Consider the following 20,433-nt stretch of genomic DNA (forward strand, 5'->3'; position numbering starts at 1 on the left):
CATTTCAACAGTGCCCTTTGCCTTGAATTTGCGAATGATGCTTCCTATGGTGTCTCTTGGTATGTTTAACTTCTTTGCAATCTTCTTATAGCCATTGCCCTTCCTGTGAAGACAAATCACCTCTTCTCTTGTCTTCCTGGACCATTCTCTTGACTTCACCATGTTTGTAACCACACCAGTAAATGTCTAGAAGGAGCTGAGTATCACAGTCATTTTAAAGCTGCCTAATTGGTGCTTATTATGCTTGATTGGTGCTCAGTGACATCCACAGGTGTTTTCAATACCTGATCGACAACACCTGAATGAACCTCTCTTCTGCAGAGTGGTAGTCTTTAAGGGGTTGAATAATTGTGGCAATGAAGAAACCACAAAAGAAACATTTACTACTGTATTACATAAACAACTGATGTTATTTTAGTTGCATTTGGTTCTTTAAAACGTCCTTGTAGGATTTCATTCTGAATACAATTCCAAATGTACACTATAGTCCCTAAACCCCTTTACAGCATTGGGGGTTGAATAATTTTGAACACAACTGTAGATAGATAGATAGATAGATAGATAGATAGATAGATAGATAGATAGATAGATAGATAGATAGATAGATAGATAGATAGATAGATAGATAGATAGATAGATAGATAGATAGATAGATAGATAGATAGATAGATAGATAGATAGATAGATAGATAGATAATCACATACAATGAAAGAAGGGAACAGGAAGCAAGGAATACATGCTCAACCACAATTCTTGCCCATAGCTTTGTAAACTGTGACTTATTATGTCACAAGAGATTGTTCAACTTCAGCGAGTGACAACATCTGCAACTCTGGAGACTGAAAATTTGTGTCCAGGATTACGGACCTATGGGCCAAGAAGCCTGGTCTTCCAGGTCATATAATATTGGATTACTGGAAGATTTTGTTCATATAAAATGTGGATGCATCACGAAATAATGTAATATAAATAGTTCTGCATTGACATTTCTCTTCCCTTGAGTTGCCTCGAACTTGGTTCAGAATTTATTCCCTACATGAGAGAAATTATTGTGGTGGCATATTACTTAGCATATTAACTCATACTAGAGTAGGACCATTCAATCAGTCTGTAAATTTCATTGATTCAAATGGACCTACTTGTGACTTACTTTAGCATAGTACGTTACAGCAAAAGTAGGCCAGTTTGAATCAAGGGAATTTACAAAGGAGTTGACTCAACAGATTCCCACTGATTAAACGGGCCTAGGTTAGTTCAACTTACTACACTAAGCAATAAGATTTTGGCAAAAGAGGCATCTCCTGCAGGTGTGGGCAACCTCCAGAAGTACAGGAGCTACAAATGCCCACCCTGGACCTTGGAGGTTCATCCTTCTGCCACCCCCATTTATCTTAACCTTTTTTAATGTAAGAAAGCTCTCTTTCACCCTCTAGTGGCAAAAATGGCTCTTGGGACACGGTTGCTTCAAAAATTGGCTCCCAGTCCCATTAAGGACAAAGCAGTTTCATGAATACAGTGGTGCCTCGCTTAACTATTACCTCGTTGAACGATGAATCTGCTTTATGATGGGTTTTTTGCGATCGCTATTGTGATCGCAAAATGATGTTCCTATGGGGAAATTTGCTTCACGGCGATCAGTTCCTTGCTTCAGGAACCGATTCTTCGCATTACGATGATTTCTAAATAGCTGGTTGGCAGGTCACAAAATGGCCGCCCGCTGTGCAAAATGGCTCCCCGCTGTTTTTAGGATGGATTCCTCGCTATACAGGCACCGCAAAATGGCTGCCCTATGGAGGATCTTCACTGCACGATGAGGTATTTCGCCCATTGGAATGCATTGAACGGTTTTCAATGCATTTCAATGGTTTTTTAATTTCGCTTGACGACGATTTCACGCTTAACAGCGATTTGAACGGAACGGATTATCGTTGTGAAGTGAGGCACCACTGTATTTCTTGATTTTTAAGAAAAATTTGGAGGGAGAGGGACTGAGGGACCAATGATGTGGGATGACTGCATTTGGGCTTATGGTGCCTGAATGTGGCTCAAGGGCCATGCTCTGATTTTACTAGAGGAGGGGAAGCTGATGTGGGGAAGAAAAAAAAGGGAGTGTTTACAGTAGTTTGCACCACCTACACAGCACCAGTTATATCTGAATCTAGCACCCCTTCTTTCCTCCTCCTTGCTTCTTCTCCCAGACAGAACAGAATCCTTCTGATTTAATCAATCATTTCTGGAATTAGGGATCAATGGCGTTTGCCCTCGTGGCCCCTCTATATCTCACTAAACACAGAGCTCACAAAGGCAAACCAAAACACCTCTTGACATGCTGCCACCAATTGATCTCCTTATCGACTTACTTTACTTAGAAAAGACAACAGTCCATTCAGTACTGACTTTTTAACAGAACATATTATTGATTACAGTTGGTTTCTGGAACAATTTATAAGCGCTTTCTTCAAGTTTCATCAAGCTTCAATATTAACTTTCTATAGTAATTATCACAGTTTACTACACTCAGACTAATCACTCCCCAAACTATCCTTCTCTCTCTCTGATTCCTAACACAGACTGAACTCAACTCAGACTCGACTGACTCCCCTCCTCTCTCAGGCTATGCCTTTTAGCATCTCTTGTGGCCCCACCTCTTAACCACATTAGCATATAACTCATGAATAATTCATAACTTGTTGCGTAACAAGGGTGAACACTACAGGGATCAATGGTCATTCTGATATATCAGGACTGAAGCAGCCTCTTAGGGTTTCAGCTGGGATCACACTGGGTCCAGAGGCCACATTGTCAGGGTTCCTGCTGTAACTGCTGAGGTTCAGCAGTTGCTAAGATTCACACTGAAATTCAGCCACCACAGTAGCTCTGTGTAGTGATGGTAGAAAGTGCCAGGGTGTACCCTAGTGCTGACCAGGTGTTTCCTTCCGTTCTGTAAGAGTAAGGTAATTGGAAAAATATTGGGAGATGGCAGTTTCTGACACTGTATTTCTGTCAGCAGCTTAGAGATGAACTGATTAATAGTGGCAAGTCGAAGCACTGAGGTAGGTGCAAAATCAACCAGGTGTCACTTGCTCTTGTGAAACATTCTTGTTTGAGCATCTGGACTCAAAAACAAAATTGCTTTCAGCAAAGTGAAAAAGACTGAAGACTAGAGATGGGCATGAACCAGTTCATCCCAGTTCATAAAGGCCTCCTCTGACTCGTTGGGCCCAGCTTGCCTGTTGTTTCCACCTCCTCAGCTGAACTTCCAATCCCGGCAAGAGCTCACGCTTCTCTGCCCCACCTTCTTGGTTGATCTCCCACTCAGGCAAAAGGGGCAGAGAAGTCTGTGCTCTTGCCCGTGACTGGGAGATTAGCCAAGGAGGTGGGAAAAAACAAGCGAGCTGCGCCTGACGAGTGGCTGGTTGAATCTGAGGGGGCAGGAAGAGAAGCAGCAGCACCTGTGCTGCCACTGTTACAAACTGCGACCAACCAGGAACAAACTGGTTCATGTCCACCTCTACTAAAGACATGGGCTCCATGGTATATCCTTTCTGACACACTTAGGTTACATATGAAGTCCCAGTTGCTGGATTAAAGCATTATGGGCTTCAAAAACACATTTGAAATGAAATCAACTTTTTAACTTTCTCGTGTACCACCGGAGTGAAGAGATTATCTCTGCAGTCTCCCAACCAAGGTGTAGAAATCTTTGTTCATTTTGACCTGCCTCATTCTAGAGAGCATTTGTTCAAATGCATTTTTGGAACCTAAACCAAGATGCTTTTTAAATCCTTTTCTTTTAGGCAAGCAATGGAGCAACAGCAGCAACAGCGCCAGGAGACTTTGGAAAGGAGAACCTCTACCACAGGCATGTATTGTGTTTTTGGAAGCAATGCAGACACAAGCTTTTCCCTGCTTTCCTCCTCTTAACTCTTGGCTGTTTCTTGTGCTGTAAGGAAAATATTTGGCCTGTGGTATACTGCTATAATTATTCTGTGCTTTGGAAACATTTCACTCAGACATTAAAGGCGAGGCATGGTAGTACATAGAGGAGTACTGATATATAGATGTTGTGAAGTTGAAAAACTCAGCTATCTGTGCAGTGCTGTTTCAGTGGCTTTTGATTGTCTCAAGGGCATTGTCACACCTCAGGATTAAATTGATTTTCATTTAAATTGTGTGGGATGCTAATGGGAAGCTCATGTTGGATAGATTTTTATTTTAATTCCACATTCTGCTCCATATTGGCATACGGACATGGAGAATATAATATGAGAGGGGCTCATTTTTAGGCTCTACAAGATTGCATTGTGTCACTGTGAAGCCACATGTCTGATTCTGTAAAACAACAGAAAATAAGCTCTTAGCTGTTCTAATTTAAATGCCATTTCTTTACTTTGCTATAGCTGCCTGGTTTCTGCTTCTGTGTGGCTGTTTGTCACCGTCCTCCTAGTAACATGGAACTGACCACACAAGCTCCTCTTCAGCTTGGGAGCCAACTATGTTAGCAGGGAGATTAATCACAACATACTCTCCTCCTGTGTGGTCTCCTAATTTCATGTGTGCAACCATACAGAAGTGGCAATCAACCCACTAAAGTAACACGAGGAGTGATAATCATACAAGATACATTTTAAGTTCAGTGCACTGCTGCATTGTAAACAGATGTTCCTGTACATTGGCTACATACTCAGTTTTGTTATGAATATGACATTAGCTGTTTCCCCTTAGCATGAAGGCAACATTATATGTAGAGCACAGAATTCCATCAGCCAGTTCAGAGGGACACTGCTGATAGTTTACAGGCTCCTTCAGGCTGAGTAAATGGCCTGAACACACCTGATGCTCTCATTTTGGCATCAGCATTCCAAAATAGATGGCTACCTGATCAGTGCTTGAATGGGAGAGTATCCAGAAGTGTCTTAAAAGAAATAAGAAAAAGGTAAAAATCCAGTAGGTAATGGAATAAATAAACACCTGTGAATTGCATGTGGAGGGTTTGAAAAATAAAATAATGTTCTGATTGAGTAGGATTTGGAGGTGTGATCAAGGATGGTGACCAAAAGAGAGTGATAATTATCACCAGACAAGGGCAGTACTGTGTTGCACGTTGTCTGTGAACTAAAATAAATAGCAGCTTTTCTGGCTTCATCTGGATACCCTTAAACCTAAACCTTTGACTGTACTAACCTTCCCCTGCACCCTTTTGAGTGCTGGCTTGATTTTCCTTTGTTTTTGTTTTGCTTTGTTTTGTTTTTTGTTCTTCTCCCTCCCCTCTAATCATGGTACCTTTTGTTCATTTCTCAGTATCAATCCATTTCATTCTTTTCCCCCCCTCCCCTCTTCTTTTCTGTCCCTTTTAGTTTCCACCCTTCAGATAAAAGTGTCTTCTTCCCCTTTCCATTGCCAGTCTCCTCCTCCAGACTACAGTAACTACAACGCTTCTACTTCCTCTGCCGCTGTTCCTCCACCTCCTCCTTATGCCAAAGTTATCTCCTCAGCATCTCCTCCTCCTCCTCCTCCTCCTCTCCCTGGACCTGTTAGCAAAGGATCTTTCAGAGCTACTGCTCATGGGGCCAAAGAATCCCCTCTTCATTGCCACCGACCACCTGCGCCTGAGTTCCCAACATCTCCAGGCCCTTCTTTTCCTCCAGCCTGGCCAGGCCACAGGACAGTCACAAGAAGCACCAAGCAGATCTCTCTGTCCCCTCCTGTCCCAGCTTCCCATTATCCTTTCACTCCTCATCAACCTCTCAGATGTTCCTCTCTCTCATATTCTCCTCAGTCTTCTTCTCCTCCTGTGACCCTTCTGCCCCCCATACAGAAGGGGCTGGTTCTACAGCCCCATATTCCAGTAGTCCTTCCTGTGATTCCTGCCCCAAATGGCAGTACCCGAGGGTCTACAGATACAGTGGTCCAAGATGACTCAGCAAATGTACCTCAACTAGGTCTGAATGGCCACCATGAAGAACTTTTAGCCACGCGAATTCCTCCAAGTTCCTCCAGGACCCAAGTAAAGAGAATGGATGGGTCCTTTTTCTCGTACTTAGAAGCTGTGCCTGTTTCACATCTACCCGTTATAACTGGCCCATCTGGGTCCTTTATCCAGGGTTTCTCTCGGTCCTCTCAACACTTGCCTTATTATCCGCACCAACTCTATCCGTCCATGTCACATTTTGTTCCGTTGCCTCCTCATTATGCCGATGTATCTGAGGTGAATTTGTCCAAGAGGATCCCTCCTTACATGACTTCATCAACCATTTCCCACTTCAGTAAGTACTTGATTTGCAAGCATAATGCCTTTAAAAAAATAATAACGGCAAGCCAGTTTGTTCTGTTAGGAAAATTCCTAAAGCCATACACAGGGAATACTTTTAACTTTCAGCTGAAACCCTCTCCTTTTTTTTCCTGTCAGAAAAACATTTAAGGGCCTTGGAGTAAATTAGGGCAGTGTGAAAGTACACACGAAGAGTTGGACACGACTAAATGACTAAACAACAACAACAAAAGTACACAAGGTGTTTTGAGGCCTAAGGCCTCAAAATCTTACCTTTGTAGTGAAGACATGAAGTAGCTTTCAACAACCTCCTCTTGCCTGCAGTACGTAACTAAATAATTCTGTGAAGATTCTCAGTCATCCAGGTGTGATTATCTGGAAGCTGAGTCATGGCAACTGGGTTTCTTTCCTATTAGGTTGAAACATTTTGCTACTCATCCAAGCAGCTTCTTCAGACGGATGAAGCTGCTTGGATGAGTAGCGAAATATTCACCTGTGGTTTTTGTAAGTTTTTCGGGCTGTTTGACCATGTTCTGGAGGTTTTTCTTCCTAACGTTTTGCCAGGCTCTGTGGCCAGCATCTTCAGAGAACAGGAGTTAGAACTCTGTCTGCATTCTTGTGTAGAGTGTGGCATAGTTGAACATTTGTAGGTGTGGGATCAGCTTTTTTGTTTTCAGGAGATTGGGTGATTATGGTGATCAGGGTGTTTTTTTGTTATGGGTGTATTGTTGTGATAAGGGGGGAGATGATCTCTCACTGTGATTGATGGGTGTTGTTAGCTAGTCTTTTGTGTGCAGTGATCACCAGTCCTTGTCGCTGGGTAGAGTTCGTTGACCTCTTTTGCAGATTGCATTTTTCAGTGCTGGGAGCCAGGCTTTGTTGAATTCTAGACATTCTTCTTTTTTGTTGAAGCTGTGCTGATGTTTGTGAATATCAGTGGCTTCCCTGTGTACTCTAACATAATTTTTGCTGGTGTTGTCCAGTACTTCCATGTTTTGGAATAGGATTTTTTGTCCAGCTTGTTTCAGGGCACGTTCAGCTATTGGGTGGCTGTTTTTCTTCTTCAATTCGGTGTTGTTTTCTCGGTTTGATGGCTCTTGTGATTTCATTCTTGGAATACCCATTTGACTGTAGGGCCCAATTCAGATGGTTGAGTTCAATGCTGAGAAACTGAGCTTCACAGTTCCGATTTGCCCGGTCTACCAGTGTTTTGATTATGCCTCTTTTTTTGCCTCTTTTTTTGTTGTGGGTGGTGGTTGGAGTTTTTGTGTAACATGCTGGTCTCTGTGTGTGGGTTTTCTGTAGACCTTGTATCCCAATAGGAGGTCAGGTTTGCGTATGACCATAACATCTAAGAAAGGGAGTTTGCCCTCTGTTTCTTTTTCGTTAGGAAGAAAAACCTCCAGAACACAGCCAAACAGCCCAAAAAACCTACAACAACCATTGGATCCCGGCCATGAAAGCCTTCAAAAATACAATATTCACCTACTTTACAGTGTTGTAGGAAAGTTATAAATGGGACTACTTTAGATGTTAAAGCAATATATAAGTATTAACTGGGATACAGGATATCAGCTATCTTGGCTAAAATCCTCTTGGATATTTTCATGTGCACAATAGGAATCATAGACATGCAAAAAAGAATTGTAGACATTGCTGTGGCTAATTGACAAGATGCTGATTGCATATTTGTCTGCATGCCAGTCCTGTGCCAGGCATGCACCCTGCCAAATGGTTGGAAGCTCAGCATAGTCATTCCATTGTTTTTAAAAGGAGACTGAAATTATAGGCTGGTTAGTCTAATATATATTGCAGCCAAAATCTCTGCAAAATTTGTTTTATAGAAATTGGAGATGTAGCAGTGAAAAATTCCATCTTAGAAGAGGAGGCAGGCTTTAGGAAGGAAAGGCTGTTACTGATAATTGTTTTACTATGTTGTATTTTATAGCAAAACACACTGTAAGGGCTGGACACTTTTATATTGTGTTTATTGACATACATACTGCGTTTGATTCAGTAAGTAGAAGTCTTTTATGAGGAAAAATCTTGAAGACAAGTATTGTTTAGAGACATCTCTTCCTTTCTGTGGAAGAGAAGCCTGAATGTTGACAGCACCATTGGCAGCAATCAAGATGGACTACAGGATACCCTCTTGGTGCTCACTACCATTCACAAAGTGATACCAAACAGGGAAAATTCCAGAAGCTGACTCCTTTTTTTCATCAATTAACCTACTTCTAACCCAAACAAAAAGCAATTGTTGGGGCTGTTTTTTTGACAAGTGTGAATGGTAGCAGTCTCTCTTGCTCTGTACAAAATTTGGGGAAGTTTGGACAAATAGTTTTTGAGTAATTTTTTTTAAAAGTAGAACTATGAACTCCAGTTTCATAATAATAATTTTTAGAACTGCCTTGTAGAATGTTGATTTGCTCTGCTGAGCAACAACACAGCTGCATTACCATGTGGGCATAATAAGATCCTTGCAGTTAAAGGAGTTCAACAGGTCTATATTCTGGCACCATTTCTCTTTAATTTTTGCATTAACGATACAGTTTCAGCTGTGCATAGTCTGTTTTCAAATGCCCAGTGGCTTGGACAGGTTAACATTCTTTTACATGCAGACAATATGATCCTATTTTCTGCAACAGAGGTAGATCTGTTTAGACAGCTGTAAGATCTTTGCCTCTTAGAGTATTTAATTATTGGAATAAGCTTGTTGAAATGACTGATGTTAGGCTTCCCAAAGTTTCTTTAAAGAAGCAGGTGATTAAAACATCAGAAAAATCTTTGCTCTTTGGTTTTTCAAAATTGCTTTCAAATTACAGCTTTAGTGGCTCTACGTGTATACAAATTCAATATAAGAAATGTTTTCAAATGAAAGAAGTTAGATATCAGATCAGAGATGGATTCAGCTGAGCTGTCATCTGTAAGATCTATGAAATGCTTGGCAAGGACTAAAACTCAATTTCAAGAGGAAAAATATTTGTCTTTTCCAATTTTTTAAACATGCGGCCATTATTCATCTTCATTTTGAGCAAATGAATACAATGATACAACAAGGAAGATTTCAGGGCAACCTAGAACAAGATAGGCTTTGCATATATGAGGCAGCGAAGTGGAAGGATTTGCATGCAATTTGTTCTGTTGCCACCTATATTCCAATATGAGAACACTACCATATTTTTCCATGTACACACCCCCCATGTATAAAATGACCCCCTAATTTTGACCCTTGATGGAGGCAGAGGAGCAGTTAATGGGCAACTGCTCCTCCACCTCCATCTCTCCTGCTGCTGCTGCCTCCGCTGGCCGCCCGATCACCTCCAGCTCACATCGCCACCTTCTCCCCTGCCCTGAGAGGATCACTGGAGGAGGTGATCCAGTGGTGGCAGCAGCAGGAAGACATGCCTGAGCGCGAGAGAGTGCTTGTTTGCCTCCGCCTCTGCCTCCTGCTGCCTCCGCCACCGGAGGGGACAAGGTGGTGACATGAGCTGATCCGGTCAGTCCCACAGGCAGGTGAGGGAGGCAGCAGCAAGAAGCGCCCGAGCGCATGTGAATGCTCCTCCGCCTCTGCCTCTGCCTCCTGCTGCTGCTGCAGAAAGCCGTGAGGCGGCGTCAGCAAAAGGCGCCTGAGCAAGTGTGTGACTGCCTCCTTCCGTGTATAAAACGACCCTTAAATTTTCCTCTAATTATTTTAGGAAAAAGTGTCATTTTATACACAGAAAAATATGGTATTTAGCCCCTTTCCTTGACAGCATGAGAGAGTGGGAGGTTGAAAACAAACTGAATTTCTTTTTACAAGAGTCCGATCAGCTTGTGATACATACAGTTGCTCTCTTTGCAGTTAAAGCAGCTGCTCTCCTGGTGGGGGGAGTGGATAAGAACAATTTAAGTCAGCCATGAAAGATTTTTATCCTTAGTGGGGTTTTATTGGAATAATATAAGTTTGTTTTACTGTGATTAATTGATTGAGTGATTAAATTGTGTACATAATTAGATGGCTCAGTAATTTATGTACATGGCTCCAGAGCCCTAGTGTAGGAGTTCGATTCCCTGCTGTGCCTCCATGACGGAACTCTATCATCCATAGGGTGCCTTCTAGCTCAGCAGTTCTAAGTCTGATTGATAGGTTGATTTTAGTATTTTATAATTTTAACTCTTCTTGAGTTGCATGTTTGCTGTTGTTTTTGTTATTAGTTTATGTTTTTGAATTTGAAATGGTCTGAAGCCTTTTTCGACAAATTATTTATCTTTCTGCATCCAACACTTTTTCAAGTAACCACAATTAGGCACAGCAACATCTGTGATTCCTATTGTGCACACATAAATATTCAATAGAATTTTGGATGTTGTGGATGGTTAGCTTGACACTTCTAACAAGGTTGTGAATTTGCATTTATTAAATCACAGAAAGCTCCTAATGAAATAGAGGGCCTGTTTTTTTAAGGAAAGAAGAGGCAAAGTCTATCTGAAGTATCTTCTTCATTTGTGAACAAATGCTGATTGGGCTTTAATATGACATTTTCTTAAATAAGCAAGGAAAATGCATTCCAATGGAAGCAGTGCCTTATAAAGTGCCTTCTCTGGTATCAGACCAAAAAGGTACAAAGTGAAAGAGAGAGAATGTTGTACAAATGCGAAATTAGAAATTTTTACTTGGAAGTTTCTATAATCAGTCAGTTATGAGCTGATATACACTAACATTTTACTACAGGCTTAAATGAAATGGTGAATAGTGTTCTTTTCTGTTGGGAAGATAACCCCAAATTAGGAGGAATGTCATGCACTTTGGCAGATTAGAGATCAAAGTGGTTTAACTGACAAAAGAAACTAAGCTTGTAGGCAGGAAGAAATTAATCCTGTCATATGAGAAGGAATTTGTTCAGGGATAAATGCACACATGCAGAATGGAGAATCATTGGCTAAGGAAAAGGAACTGCTAAAAGAAAGGTGTTGGGTATTGTAGACTGCAAGATGAAAAATAGTCTGTCATGAGGGGGAGGCATTCCTACATTTTTAATTTTACTTTTCTCTACCCGTTGATTTCACAGCTGCTGAAGTGTGCTAAGAATCTAGGTATTAGTTAATAGCAGAGTGGTCACCACAATTCATTCTATCTTGGCTAGATCATTGCCTTCTATGATAAAATAGTTAGAAAACAATATTGGTTTAAAATATTGGAAAGGGATCCTGAAATAAATAAATGAATGAATGAATGAATGAATGAATGAATGAATGAATGAATGAATGAATGAATGAATAAATAAATAAATAAATAAATAAATAAATAAATAAATAAATAAATAAATAAATAAATAAATAAATAAATAAATAAATAAATTGTGGGTTGTCCTTGCCCATTTAGAGGCTGCAAAAAATGAGGAAATTATTCATTAAATAAATAAATAAATAAGTATATTGAGCCTTAAGACAGAATGGAAGATGGGGCTGTAGGATGACATAAATACTGGAAAGTACATGTTTGTTCAAAATTCAGTACACAAGTATCATATTGAGAAGTTTTAAAATGGCAACCACAACCCAGTTTTGAGAATGGGTGGATTAAATGGGATAGTTTCCTTTTTAAAGGAGCTGGGATACTTTTTCAAGAGAATCACTGCTGCTACTTAATTCCTTTATTTAGATTACTTTGCCATAGTTATCCTTTCATTACCTCTAAAACTAATCATTAATAGTATTGTTACTACTTGTAATGGATTACTTTCCAGCTCTGGTCAGTAGTCACCCCAACTGTTGCTTACGTGCATGCTTGTAATACTGTAGGTATAAGTGCAATATTAGAATGACTTTTTCAGATAAATCAGAGAATAAGATGAATTGTATTGGATCAGACTGAAGGTTATCTGTCTGTCTGTCTATGGTTTATTCTATTAAAATACAGTATTGTTTTATCCTACCCTGCGTCTAAAGATCTCAGGGTGACGTCCAACCTAAAAATAATGTTAAAATTATGTTCTAGTGTAGTGAATGCCATTAATTTGTGTGTATTCTAAAATATAGAAGTGTCTAATGTACAAGAATTTGGAAGCGAAAACAGGTCCATTTGGGTTTTAAAATGTCTGGAATTTAATTTATTAGGAGAATGCAGGAAGTCTTTTATCTGGTAAAGACTATCAATTATTTCAATCCAAATGACAATATCCAGTCTAAGGAACTGGATATTTGAAGAAATATTCTAGGACTTTGAGTACTGTGCATGAAAAACATTCCAGAATAACTGTGAAGATTCTTAATCATCCAGGTGACGTTATCTGAAAGATGAGTCACGGCAGCTGGACTTCTTTCTTATTAGGTTAAAATGTTTTGCTATTCATCTAAGTAGCTTCTTCAGTCTGAGGAGAGTTGGTGGGAGACCCCTGATATATCCTCCACATTGGTTTCAGTTCCCCCTGGCCTGAATAAGCTCATTAGAAGAATAAAAGGACTGGCGTTGAGGGAACCTCTGCAGTCCTTCTCCACCTATTGTCGTGGGTTGTTAACACCTATCTTTTAGGTGGTTTGAGAAACGGGTCAGGTAGGCCATACATGTGCATATAGAAAATCCCTCACTCAACAGGGGTGGAGACCTTAGATACAATCCGCCTCCTATTTATCATGCTGCACTTCCATCCCTCGCCAGGACCACAGACACCAGAAAGACCACTGTTAACGACCCATGACAATAAGTGGAGAACCATAATTGTTTCTGTGACAACTGTGGGACCGTCACACCCATACTTTACATTGGCTGAAACCTAGTAGTAAGTCACAACTGGAGTAGAGCCATTGAATCAATGGAACAGATGGAGGAGATGACTCATCAAATCCCCTCTGAGTCAGTGGGCCTACCTTAGTTGTGACTTACTACTGGATTTTAGCCATTATGTCTGAGATGCAGGATCTCCCATCACATCCTTCCACTTGTGTAATGGGATGCTTAATAGATTTGTATTAGAGTTACAAGCACCTAGCACTGCTTCACGTGGAATCAGAATTTTGTTGGCAGGACCCATCTCTTTATATATACAGTAAAGCCATATCATTCTCGTTCTGAGAAACGTAAGAGCTACTGAATACTACCCATAGTCCTGACATTGTTAGAATCTATTAAGTTCAGCAAGAAATGGTAGAATAACTGTGGGACCTACTTTTTTGATTCTTTGTAACAAACAGAAATATAAGCCATGTAAAAAATCTATATCAATAATCAGTTCAGGTTGTGATTATGTGCACAACTTTCCTGGGAGTAAGCCTCATTGCAAAGAATCTGGGTTACCTTTAGATAGATATGCATTGTGCTTGAAATATTAGAACTTCCAGCTTGACCTCATATAGGGTAAAGACAATTTGTGAAAAGAAGCAGGTTCTCAGCTCATATGGAGCTAATTTTGCATATGCAAAAGAAGACTTCAGCAGGGAGACAGAAGTTGCACAGTTGTAATGTGTATGGATTAGCAAGCAGATAATTGGCATCTTGGTGCTCCCACAGTGCTTGTGCTTCCAAAACTAAAAAGAATAGATGCACATGTTTCTCCCTTCCTTTTATAGTTTACCTCTCCCGGTGGTGAATTCTATGAATGAAAAACATCCATGTTCTATCCAGGAAATAAGGCGTGGTTTTTGGATCAGAGGAAGTGCTCTTTGTGTTGTCATTCAAATTCAAAGCAAAATTAAACTCACGAGGGCAAAGAAGCATTTGTAATTTCAAGGCTGAATTAGATACTAATTTGAAGTACAGTGGACCCTCTACTTACGGAATTAATCCATATTGGAACGGTGGTTCAGGTCGAAAAGTCTGTAGGTCGAGTCTCCATTGACCTACAATGCATTGAAAACTGATTAATGCCGTAACCGGGCATTTTTGTTCCATTTTGGTTTTTTTCTGGTCTGTAGGTCGATTCTCCGGCTGCAAGTCGAACCTAAATTTTGTGGCCAGAGAAGTCTGTAACTCGAAAAGTCTGTAAGTTGAGCTGTCTGTAAGTTGAGGGTCCACTGTACATCTTCCTTGTGTTTAGCTGGTCAAATGTGCGCGCCCCCCTTGCTTTGAGAGTTTTATTCAAAGATCCATGTGGCTCTGAGACTGGAACGTTAACTCCAAAGCACCCTAAACTGAGGATACAGGGGTGGGGAAAATCATGTGCTGTGATATGCAGTTTTCTCTTGAGGGAGCATCACATCTAGTTCTACCTTTGGAGCAGACCAGCAAATGTAACCTTTAGTTACTGTTAACTCCCAGAATGTCCCAGCAGCTTGAATCAGTAGCAGTATCTAATAGACTAAAGCAAACTGTGTTAAGCCCTGAAGAAGACAGGGTCATAGCTTCAAATATTTGTTGACTTTCCATTTCATGGCTAACCAAGCAGCTCAGGAAGGAGGGAATTTGAGCATGTTAGGAAGAGCTGCAGTCCATCTGGTAATATTCATTGCAGCCTTGCCCGTCCTAAGCAAAGCATAGACGTAGCAAAACGGATGTTTCCCCTTAAATAAGACCTAACCTGAAAATAAGCCCTAGTATGATTTTTCAGGATGCTCGTAGTATAAGCCCTACCACAAAATAAGCCCCAGTTAAGTGAAACTCTACCCTCCACCCTTGTGCAGCCACCAGAAGATGGCAGTACTGTATTTGAATAAGTGTAGATTGTTGTACATGAAAAAAAAATAAAACATCCCCTGAAAATAAGCCCTAATGCATTTTTGGAGCAAAACTTAATATAAGACCCTGTCTTATTTTGGGGGAAACACAGTAATTTTTTTGCTCAATACCAGGGCTTGCAAAAGTTACTATAGTCATTGGATTACAGTTCCCAGTAGGATTCTGGAAGTTATAGTTCCCCAAATTAATTTGTCCAAGCTCTGCTTTGGACACATTTATTTCCCAGGGATGGGTTTGCAGCATATTGTTCAGTATATGTTGTTGAATCTTGCCATGCATAAGACCCCTAAAAATTACTTTTCTTTCCAGTCTTGTGTTTTAGCTACTACTTGTCCCTGGCACAAAAAGAAATGGGCGGGGCAAGGGAGCAAGGCAGCATCATGTGGTTTCTGAACAGTTCTTCCGTATGTTTTAGGTCCTGTCCTTCCACCAGGTCATCCCTGCGCCGGTGTTGGAATACCCGCTTCATCTGGAGGACCTCCTCCTCCCCCTCCCCCACCTCCTCCACCTACAGGAACTGCACCACCGCCTCCACCTCCACTGCCAGCAGGTAGTGGAGGAACAAACATTGACGATGGATCAGTTTCAGGATTTGCAGCAGCTCTGGCTGGTGCCAAACTAAGAAGAGTACAACGGGTAAGAATACTTATCCTGCCGTGGTATTAGGCATCTCTGCTGGGACTGGAAATTCTGGTTTTCAAATCTCAGCTCCACCATGATTTCAATAGGGGTGGAAGGACATTGGAAAGTCACTGCCTTTCTCAGCTGTAACTTTTTTAAAAGATCTTAGACAGGAAGGTAACAGTACTGGCAAATAATATAGCAAATGTCCCAGGATTGGGACGGCCTGATTCACATTATTTTCTGCTGACTATGTTTTATGTACGAGTCAGTGAGAATTGGTCTGGAGTTCTCCCCTACCCCAATCTGAATTCTTTTTCCTCTATCATTAAGGCTTCTTTTTTGTTGTTGTTGTTGTTTTTGTTTTTGGTAGCAAACACATTTAGGTTAATTCACACAGTGCAATCACTTGAGCTGATTCAGAGAAGCATGTGCAGGGATGCTGATTTGGGGAGAGAAGCAAGGGTGCACTTGCAGATGTTTCTCCTCAAATGTCTTAAGAAGCCTGTTTTGCTACCTTCTGGAGGCTCCATATCTTGTCAGCTATTTTCCTCTTAACCGCCCAGGAAAGTGTCAGTCGTGCCTACAAAATGATCTCGCAGTCAGCAGTCCCAAGTGACTGTCTCTTGCCCAAGTCTATGGATTGTGCCTTATTTATTTATTCATTCATTTGTTTGTTCGTTCGTTCGTTTGTTGTACTTATATCCCACCCATCTAATGATGAACCATTACTCTGAGAGGCTAGTAAAAGAACATGTAACAAAACATTCATCTCAAAATAACATATGAGAATAACAGAACAAACATAAGATCATAAAATGGTATAACATAGCAAAACCCCACCACCAATGGCAAGAGCAAATCAATTAAACATGACTGGAAAGAAGAACAAACACATTGATCAGATTGCTTCAGCCAGGACATTTCCCAGCAGGAAGCAGACACCACAAGAATAACATAAAAACCTAGCATGGCCCCACACGGAGTGGTACATTCCTGGCTCAGTCCGAGTTGCTAGAGTTCAGACCTTCACTAACGATACTGTGGGATTTTTTTTTCTCTTTAAAGGCTTAGTGTCGGCATTGCAACAGAGTTTCACTAGGGCACCTAGGAGATAAAAAAGGCGGAAAGAGAGAGGAGGAAATTGCTAATCAGTGCATTACAGCTTGCTAATATAGCTCTGCTGTAGCCATGCCTTCCACAAGTCTAGATAGCTACAGCAGAAGCTGCCTTAACAAACTGCAGACAATAACTGATTGCCAATTTCCTCCTCCTCTCTTTCCTGACTCCTTTGCGATAGGCTAAAATGCACTCACCTAGGGAAATCTGACTTTCTGAGTGTGAGTTTACAGCTGATCAAGGCAGATTTTTCCTGTTATGTAGGCTTCACCTCATGGATTCCCCTCATATGGGAGTGGCAGATGTTCCAACAATGTGTGGCAAGTGGCAGGTCGTAAGGCATAAGAAAGAGGGAAGTTAAGAAGCCAGCATAGATACATTTCCTCTTGGCTACCAACCCATGTGATTCAACCAATAGCAAAAAATACATGAACTGATTACTTATCTTGTAGAAATTATCAGCTGAATGTATACCAATGTTTTGATTTTGCTTAAATTGAACTACCTAAGGTATAATTTAGCTGAGTGGCTTATGTCTCTGGCTGTGGAGCCAGAGGTTGATGTCTCTGGCTGTGGAGCCAGAGGTTGAGAGTTCAAATCCCCACTGTTCCTCCTGTGAGTAGAGCCAGCCTGTGTAGCCTTGGACAAGCTGCACACTCCCAGGGCACCCCCAGAAGAAATGAATGATAAACCACTTCTGAGTATTCTCTACTAGAGAAACCTGGAAAGGATCACTGTAAGTTGGGATTGACTTGATGGTTCTGGGAAATTTACTTGGAAATTATGTATATGTAGAATTGCTCCTTTCATTAAAAGGCAAGCAGATTCCTGCCTACTCAGCATGTGTGGCTTTGGATTAAATGGCTGGTTATAATCAAATCATGTTGTATGTGCACAAGGAACAGCACCTGAAAGTTTTTTTGTTCGGCTATCTCTCAGCAACTCCAATGTCAAGGGGCATATTCATTTTAATAATATGTGTATATAAAAGAAAGGCTGAGACTGAGAGGAGAGATTCACTCTGTGTGTTGTAGTTTGAATATGGAGATAGTTAAAATTTAAGATAATGCATTCATAATTAAGGTAATGGTTTTATTAATGTCTCTTGGCAACCAGAGACATTTATTCCATTATTTCATGGAAATAGCTATCCATAAGGACATAAGAAGAGCTCTGCTGGATCAGGCCAAGGACCCATCTAGTCCAGCTTCCTGTATCTCATAATGGCCCCACCAGAGGCCTCTGGAAGCACACGAGACAACTAGATACCTGTCTCCTGATACACCTCCCTTGCATCTGGCATTTTAAAGTACCTTCCTTTTAAGCCTGGAGATTATACATCCCCATCGTGGCTTGTAACCTGCAATGGCCTTTTCCTCCAGGAAGCTGTCCAATCCCCTTTTAAAGGCATCTAGGCCATATCTTGTGGCAAAGAGTTCCACAGACTAACAACACGCTTGGTAAAGAAATGTTTTCTTTTGTCTGTTCTCATTCTCCCAACACTCCATTGGAGTGGATGTCCCCTGGTTCTGGCATTGTGTGAGAGGGAAAAGAGCTTCCCTCTATCCACTTTACCCATCCCCTGCATAATGTTATACGTCTCAATCATGTCACCCTCCTCAAATGCCTTTTCTATTGACTAAAGAGCCCCAAACGCTGTAGCCTTTCCTCATAAGGTAGGTGTCCCAGCACAGACATGATTTGAGTCGCTCTCTTCTGCACCTTTTCCAGTTTCACTGTTGCTTTTTTGAGGTGCCATGACCAGAACTGTGTGTAATATTCCAGGTGCAGCCTTACCAGCATTTTCTACAATGGTATTATTATGTTAGCTATTTTATTTTCATTCTCCTTTTTAATGATACCTAGCTTGGAACTGGCCTTCTTCACTGCCGCCACACACTGGGTTGACACTTTCATCGAGCTGTCCACCAGCACACCAAGATCTCTTTCCTGATCCATCACAGACAGCTCAGAACCCATTAATGGATAACTAAAGTTTTGATTTCTTGCCCCAATTTGCATTACTTTACATTTTCTTATATTGAAACACATTTGTGATTTTGCCGCCCATTCTCCCAGTTTGGAGAGGTCCTTCTGGAGCACCTCACAATCCCTTCTCGTCTTCACCACCTAGAAAAGTTTCATGTCATCTGCAAACTTGGCCACCTCACTGCTTATCCCTGTCTCCAGGTCACTGATGAACAGGTTGAAAACCAGCGGTTCCAGGCCAGATCCCTGGGGCACACCGCTTTTCACCTCTCTCCATTGTGAAAATTGCCCATTGACACCTACTCTCTGTTTCTTGGTTCTCAACCAATTCTCACTCCATAAGAGGACCTGCCCTCTTATCCCCTGACTGTGGAGTTTTCCCAGCAGCCTTTGGTGAGGGACTGCGTCAAACACCTTCTGAAAATCCAGATAGATAATATCCACTGGTTCGCCCTCATCCACATGCTTGTTGATCATTTCAAAGAATTCTAAAAGGTTTGTGAGGCAAGACTTGCCCTTACAGCAGCCATGTTGATTTTCCCTCAGGAAGGCTTGTTCTTCTATGTGTTCTAAGATTTTTCCAACCGATACACAGATACTGTACAACTAAAATATTTACTTTTTTAAAAAAAATCAATCTTTAGAAAGGTAACATGAAGAGCTGTTTTGGAAATGCCAAATAAAAAAGCAATTTTAAATTGCTCAGCCTCATACTATGTTTAAGCTGTTGTTGCAATGAGAGTGCCAGTCCCCTTTAGTATCCCAGAGATCTGAGTTGTTGGTTTCTGTCTTAAAAGCCAGAAGATGGATCAGGAGGGTCCAGTCCCAGTGGAGCTTCTAAAACTGATGCTAACCGAACAAGTAGCGGAGGAGGAGGACTAATGGAAGAAATGAATAAACTCTTGGCAAAAAGGTTGGTGATTCCGTAGTCTGTCTATTATAAATGAAGAATGCTGTATTTTGCATGGTGTTCAGAGAAATTGCCATTGCCTGTCTTGCTCTGAAATTTCTAATGCCAAGAGTTAATTGACCGTTATCCAAGAAAGACAAAAACTGGTAATCATTCGGAGTTTTCAAGCCAAGGATTTGTTCAGTCCCTACAGATCAGTAGTTCCCAACCTTGAACTCCTAGAAATCCTGGCCAGCATAGCTCATCATGAAGGCTTCTGGGAGATTTAGTCCAAGAACATCTGGAGACCCAAGTTTGGGAACCACTGCTCTAGATCAGTGGTCCCCAACCTTGGGGCTCCAGATGTTCTTGGACTACAACTCCCAGAAGCCTTCACCACCACCTCTGCTGGCCAGGATTTCTGAGAGTTGAAGTACAAGAACATCTGAAGGCCCAAGGTTGGGGACCACTGCTGTAGATCATAGAATCACAGAATAACAGAGTTGGAAGGACCATCAGAGTGCAGGAATCCAACTCAAAATATATCTGACGCCCTCTTGTCTAATTTCCTCATGAATGTCCCCAGTATTAGAGGACTCAGCACCTCCACAGCTTAGAAAGCTTACGTTTTAGGCTGCAACTCCCAAGAACCCCTATGCCAGCGATGGCGAACCTGTGGCACAGAGAGCCCTCTTTGTGGGCACGCGAGCCATAAGTCGCTGGATCGCTACCTCTGGCAGCCAAAGCGGAGGAGGAGGCTGCAGCTGCAGTTCTAGCACCCTGACAGGCGGCAGGCCAGGATCCAGAGCAGCTGGTGCTGGCGGAAGATCCAGAGTGGGGTCTGGAGGCACCTCTGTGCCCAAGATTCCCCCTTCCGCTGCCACTTCTGC

General features: G+C 41.5%; 1 protein-coding gene across 13 annotated transcripts in view; it reads left to right on the forward strand.

Annotated features, from left to right (window-relative positions):
* The window catches only part of EVL (Enah/Vasp-like), a 180,594-nt gene that overhangs the window by 148,714 nt on the left and 11,447 nt on the right, over nt 1–20,433 (forward strand). For 5 of the 13 annotated variants that reach the window (XM_072986656.2, XM_072986654.2, XM_078383772.1 and 2 more), the window contains exons 5-8: nt 3,799–3,863; nt 5,359–6,267; nt 15,341–15,561; nt 19,452–19,567. In XM_072986656.2, coding sequence (XP_072842757.2) covers nt 3,799–3,863; nt 5,359–6,267; nt 15,341–15,561; nt 19,452–19,567 — 1,311 coding nt within the window. The remainder of the gene's footprint in view (nt 1–3,798; nt 3,864–5,358; nt 6,268–15,340; nt 15,562–19,451; nt 19,568–20,433) is intronic. The other 8 variants (XM_078383775.1, XM_078383773.1, XM_078383774.1 and 5 more) reach the window with 2 other exon arrangements.

The sequence above is a fragment of the Pogona vitticeps genome, chromosome 1 (assembly GCF_051106095.1).
Source record: "Pogona vitticeps strain Pit_001003342236 chromosome 1, PviZW2.1, whole genome shotgun sequence".
Classification (NCBI taxonomy): domain Eukaryota; kingdom Metazoa; phylum Chordata; class Lepidosauria; order Squamata; family Agamidae; genus Pogona; species Pogona vitticeps.